A 5,693-nucleotide genomic window follows, 5' to 3' on the forward strand; every position below is an offset into this window, starting at 1 on the left:
CCTGCTGAGAGGATTTGCATTTCCTTCTGGGCTATACCTAGCAATCCAGAATAACCTCAATTGAATTTCAAGACTTAAAATGATTTGAAGGGCCAGGGCTGGTGTATTTCTCTGGTATCTGTTCTGCTGTTCAGGGCTCCAACTTGAATCATGAAGGACTTAGCAGAGTCCTCCTCTTTGGCAGGCTCTGAATTCTTTAAGTTTTATCCCCTTAGCCCTGCAAGTCTGTCGAAAGTTCTTTTCACCTTCCCAGCCTCTCAGTGTACTTTTCTGGAATCAACACAGCCCCCCACCAAGGGAAACAGCAGAAGTTTTCTTCTTCTGGATCTTGTCTTCAGTATTTTCCATTGTCTTGCTAGGTCTCTGATGTCCTCAGGCTAGGATTTCCAGTTTTAGGAGGAAACGATTACTGGATTCCTAATAAAATTTGAATTTGAGATAAACAGTGAATACTTTTTTTAGTTTTTTTGTCCATTGTAATAATTGGGACAGACTTATACTGAAAACTTATTCCCTGTTTATCTGAAACTCAAATTTAAGTGGGTGTCCTGTATTTTATCCAGCAATCCTACTTCAGGCAGATTTATTTCCATATTTTTCCAGCTTATCTGGATGTTCTCTGAATTACCTAGTACATCATCACTCGAAGTGGAAGTTCACTTTTGCTAGCTGGTCAACAATCTAGCATTATTAAAAAAACAATTTTTAGAGACAAATTACCAAATGAAAAGTTAATATGTTTGCTGAAATCCTGGCTGCCATGAACTACATGTGTGACCTTGTATAAGTGGCCTTACATTTTGGCCTCATTTTCCTTAGATGTAAAATAGGAATGATAGATGACATTTATTGAGGCCAAGTACTGTGCTAAGCACTTTTTTAAAAGGTTAATAATGATTACCTGTACTTCACAGGGATTTTGTGAGGGCCAAATTAGAAAATAGTATGAATGGTCTGGTGCATACTAAGAGCTAATTAACTGCTAAGACCAATTTGTTATAATTTTTAAACTAAATCAAATATTATACTTACACCAGGGCTACTACCATCATTACATACTGATGTCTCAAGTGCTACAACAGGCCTACTAATCCCTAAAAAATGGAGAGGAAGAAAAACAATAGTTTTCTTGTTTCTTTAAGTGATACTATAAGTAAAGTGAAACAGTCTATACTTTTTTAATACATGCCCACCCAATAAAAATTATTGTTGTAAACACACAAATTTGTAGAGGTAGAAACTTCAGTATTGTTCCACTTTGTGAATGAGCTGGTCACTCGTGCCCAAATCTGAAAACAAATCATGTGCCAGGCAAAAGTAACCAAAATGTGATAAGGAGATCTATTTCAGGTCCACCATTAATCCACAAGATTTTAAGATGTCAACCTCTTCCTCTGGAAGGGCAAGGACTGCACCCGTTGGTGAGTGGAGCATGGGCTGGATTTCAACCCCCTACTCACCCCTTGGTTGGACAACTTTATGTAGGACGTGCCTGAACAACTATACAAGACAGTTCTGTTGATGGTAAATGAATATACAGTGCAGAAGGGCAACCCTTATGTGTTGACTACTTCATGCATACTAGGCTTCACACATTATTCCATTTGCTGTGTACAACAGCCATACATGAAACAATACATACAAAGCTGGCAATGTTATCACCATTCTACATTAAATCTAAGGCTCAGAGAGTCTGTATAACTTACTCTGTTAATGACGGGCAAGTCAAGAATTGGACTTACATCTATTTGTTCCCACATTCCTACTCTTTCCTTAGATCACTGTGCCTTCCTAAACTTCTGTTACTACGTACATAATGACGCAAACAAACAATAAAAACTATTATAACAGAGATGCCTTGTGTTCAGACTTTGAGGGGATTTTTGAATTATTATTATTTTAACTAGAAAAGCAGAGGAAGATAGAACTACCTACCATAGGTCTCCTTAGATGCAGTATCTGAAATAATAACCAACAACCCTCTAATATTTCTTGGCCTTGAACCTTGATACTTTTCTCAGAGGCAGCAGTAATAGCGAAAATGTAGCAATGTCTTTATCTATACTTGAATCTATTCCAAAAGTCATGTAATATTAGGCCATAGAAAATTCTCTTTGAAGAATTAGGACCCACCACGACACTGTACCTGCTCCTGGGTTAACAGTAAGGCAGTGGAGTCAATCAAATGAAACCAATAGTTCATCAGTCATTTTTTAACAGGCATTTATAGAGAATCCCTACACTATATGACACTGGAAATATAAAGATAAATAATACTTAGTCTCCTTCTTCTGCAAAAACTCAGTGTGGGGCTAATCAAACAGATCAGTTGAGTGTGACTGTCACCAAAGTAGCATGGAATTTTGCTAGATGAAGTAATCTTAATCCATACAACAAATCACTTGTATATTATATTTTTGCATGTGTTTTAACATTTGTGGGTGACTTCCCTTCAGAGCCCATCCCTAAATAAGAAATGTTAAATAATTTAACATCTCTTTCAAGTCTGAATAGGAAATCATTTTAAATTACAGGAGATATTTAGATTAAATAACAGGAAGATCCATTAATAATCAAGTTGCTAAATACTAGAACAGACTCTTAAAAAGCTTAAGAAAAAAATACAACCTTTGCCAGTGATTTTTCAGAAAAAGATTACAATACTTTGAAGGTTTCCATGCATTCTTGGCTCTAAACATGAATTGACCTGCTCACCTAGCAAAAGGATTCAATACAAGACTGTATGTAATTTCCCTGACCTTTTTTACTCCAAGGCACTGGAATAATTTTCTTTGACAGGAAAGCTAGTACTGTCTTTCCAGGATACCTGTTATATATAATTTCCTTCTGTGCAACTAAACTTGAGGTGAGGTCATTCGGCCCCTCCATGCGGATCTCTCTGGCACCTACAGGCAGAGCAACTCGTATTCTGAACTGCACTGACTCGGTGTGGTTACCTGGCCATATGGCTCGCTGCTCATGGTACCTCCATGATCGCTAACCTACAAGATGCCTGCCTCTCAGGCTGAGACAGTAGTAGATCTAGGTCTGTAGACCTAATGTGGGGTGCCTTGGAGAATATGGAACTAAGTTATAAGATTGTCCACCAAGAGCTTAAAAGGCAATCACAGATATGCAAAATCACTGCAGAGAAAGAATGAAGGGAGGAAATTTAAAGTACTGATATATGTAAAGTAAGAATATGTCCACTAAAAGGTAAACACCCAGGCATCATCCAGGCAGTGGGAAGTCTTAACAGCTACAATTCAATAGATTAAAAAAAAAAAAAAACTAAATACAAATGTCTAATTAAAATCTGATAAACAATGTTTAATCTCACTAGTAAATAAATGATATAAAAATGCGATGCTATCTTAAGAGTATATTTAATTGATAATGTTCAATGTTAGCAAGGATTCAAGAGATGATCAGAGTTACATTTTCTGGTGGAAGTATACAGCGCTTTTTGGAAAGCAGTTTGGCCACAGGAAGGGAGAATCCTTAAAATAGTCCTATCTTCTAAGGAAGAATATTGCAATTCTCGTATCATTTATGTGATATATAGAAAGAAACCCTTACACATTAGCTAGGTTTAGGTTCAACTACATATAATAGAAAATCCAAAATAACAACAGCAAACAACATAACTATGATCTACGAGGGAGGCTACAAAACGTAGTTCTTTATCTGGGCATTACCAATTTTATCTCAAAATAAAATTGAGATTCAGTCATTAAGGAGGAAAGGGAGAATGAGTTTTGATAGAGAAGTAGCAATTTTTGCTCCATTATCCTAGAGAGCAAACTTGAACTTAAAAATAATTTTCAAAAATGTATTAATTTTAAGGGAAAATCCCAAATTTCCAAGATCAGGGAAGTATTTCCAAGTTACAAATTGATTCAATGATTCCATAGAACAAGCAATGTTATCTACAGAGTTTGGAATTAGTAGTTGAACATGCTTACTTAATAATGTTAATTTCAAAAAAAAAAGATTAAAATTCATTTTTAAAGTTCATACACTCAAGTATGCAACAAAGAAAACCCATAGAAGATTTTTCATACTCTTCTGCATTGTCCATATTTTCTGTAATGAACATTAAAATGCTTGCTAAGAAAATTGTAGACATTAGTTTTAAAAACATTATAGTTGGAGACAAATTCCCACATTTGAGAGCCAGGACCTCTAACTGGAGATTCCTCATGTGGTTCCAAACAAAATTAATGTAAGGGACTAAGACAAAGCCTGGTAAATTTTTCAAATTTAAAGGAGAACATACTATAAACAGTAAATTGGGAAAAGCAGGTCACCTTCCAATGAATCAAACTCAGGTTGGCCACAGATTCTTTTCTGTACAAAATGCCAAAAAGTTATGGAGTTTCAGCATTATTGTCTAGTCATCGTCATCAGAAAATATGCCTCTCATCCATGTATTTCCATAACTTCTCAGAGTCTTCCTTCAGATCACCAAGATGCTCATCACAGTGAATTCAATAACAGAAAATTACAGAAGAAACAGATTGGTACCACCTGAAATCTTAGAACTGAGAGTTTAAAAGCAATAACTTCTAATGGGATAGGATGGATGCTGAGAAGTCTAAATGATGGATTTAACTTGGGTACAAAATACTAAAACCAAAACAATTTTTGATGATGGATTTTCAGAAAGAAGTTGGACCTGTTCATGAAGCCACAAGTGAAGCGGGGTTACCAGGTGTGGCTGCCTGGCTCATGGGAGGAATTGGGTAGACGTTGCTGGGGGAGTCCTCTCTGGCCATGGCTTCTCTTCCTGGGTTATACCCTACTTCTCAGTACTATTTTATTTTTGTCTTTCAGCTGAAACTAAGATCTGCTTCAAATACTACCATGGAGTGAGTGGAGCCTTGCGAGCCACCACCCCCAGTGTCACCATCAAAAACTCAGCAGCTCCTGTAAGTCCTGTGTCCTCCTCTTTGGTCAGAACTAACTCTGGTGCTTCTTTACTTTCCTGCTCTGTTCGTATGTTTTAGTGTGTGTGTGTGTGTGTGTGTTGGGCATAGGGGTGTACACACACATATGGAGATATGTTGATAGATTATAAATAGGTAGACAGACAGATAGAAACGCATCTCAAAATCCTGAAGAGGAATGAGATCTGAAGTAAACTTATTAGAAGGCACACATACCACTTGTTGTTAGAGAAATGTCAGGCTTCAATAAATAGCCAAATATTTCTAATAGACTCATGCATAATAGCAGTGAATGATAAGTCTCTCTTTGGAACACATTTTTTTTTTAATTCCTTGGTGTTAAATATTTGCATTTCTGTATATTTCAAATTTTTTAGGCTTTTAAGTAAACTTCTGGAGTAGAATTTATGATTTTAGACTGATTTTAGTCATAGAATTATAAAATGACAGGCCTAGAAAAGACTAGAATCTCTGATCCTTTTTTTTCTTTATATAAATGAGGAAAGTGTGCCCAAGGAACTCAAGTAATGTACCTAGGGTCACACAGTTAGCTAGCTGTAGATCAGGGATTTAAATCACACCTTCTGTTCCCTACTTCGTGGCTCTGCTTAGTTCTATGGTGATAAATGCTATCTTTTCCTCAATTACAGTCTAGTTTTTACCTCTGTTGTGCTTCTTACCTTAGTTCTCAATACATCAGATAAGGCTAGCTGAAATCTCCTTACAAACGGCATTCCTTTTCTT

The 5,693-nt window shown here is 36.4% G+C and overlaps 1 protein-coding gene across 1 annotated transcript in view; it reads left to right on the forward strand.

The window, feature by feature from the left end:
• HECW1 (HECT, C2 and WW domain containing E3 ubiquitin protein ligase 1) overlaps window positions 1–5,693 on the forward strand; it is a 263,731-nt gene that overhangs the window by 30,885 nt on the left and 227,153 nt on the right. The window contains exon 3 of the mRNA XM_007446985.1: window positions 4,837–4,931. Within this exon, the coding sequence (XP_007447047.1) occupies window positions 4,837–4,931 (95 nt within the window). The remainder of the gene's footprint in view (window positions 1–4,836; window positions 4,932–5,693) is intronic.

The sequence above is a fragment of the Lipotes vexillifer genome, unplaced genomic scaffold (assembly GCF_000442215.2).
Source record: "Lipotes vexillifer unplaced genomic scaffold, Lipotes_vexillifer_v1.1 scaffold1359, whole genome shotgun sequence".
In the NCBI taxonomy this organism is placed as follows: domain Eukaryota; kingdom Metazoa; phylum Chordata; class Mammalia; order Artiodactyla; family Lipotidae; genus Lipotes; species Lipotes vexillifer.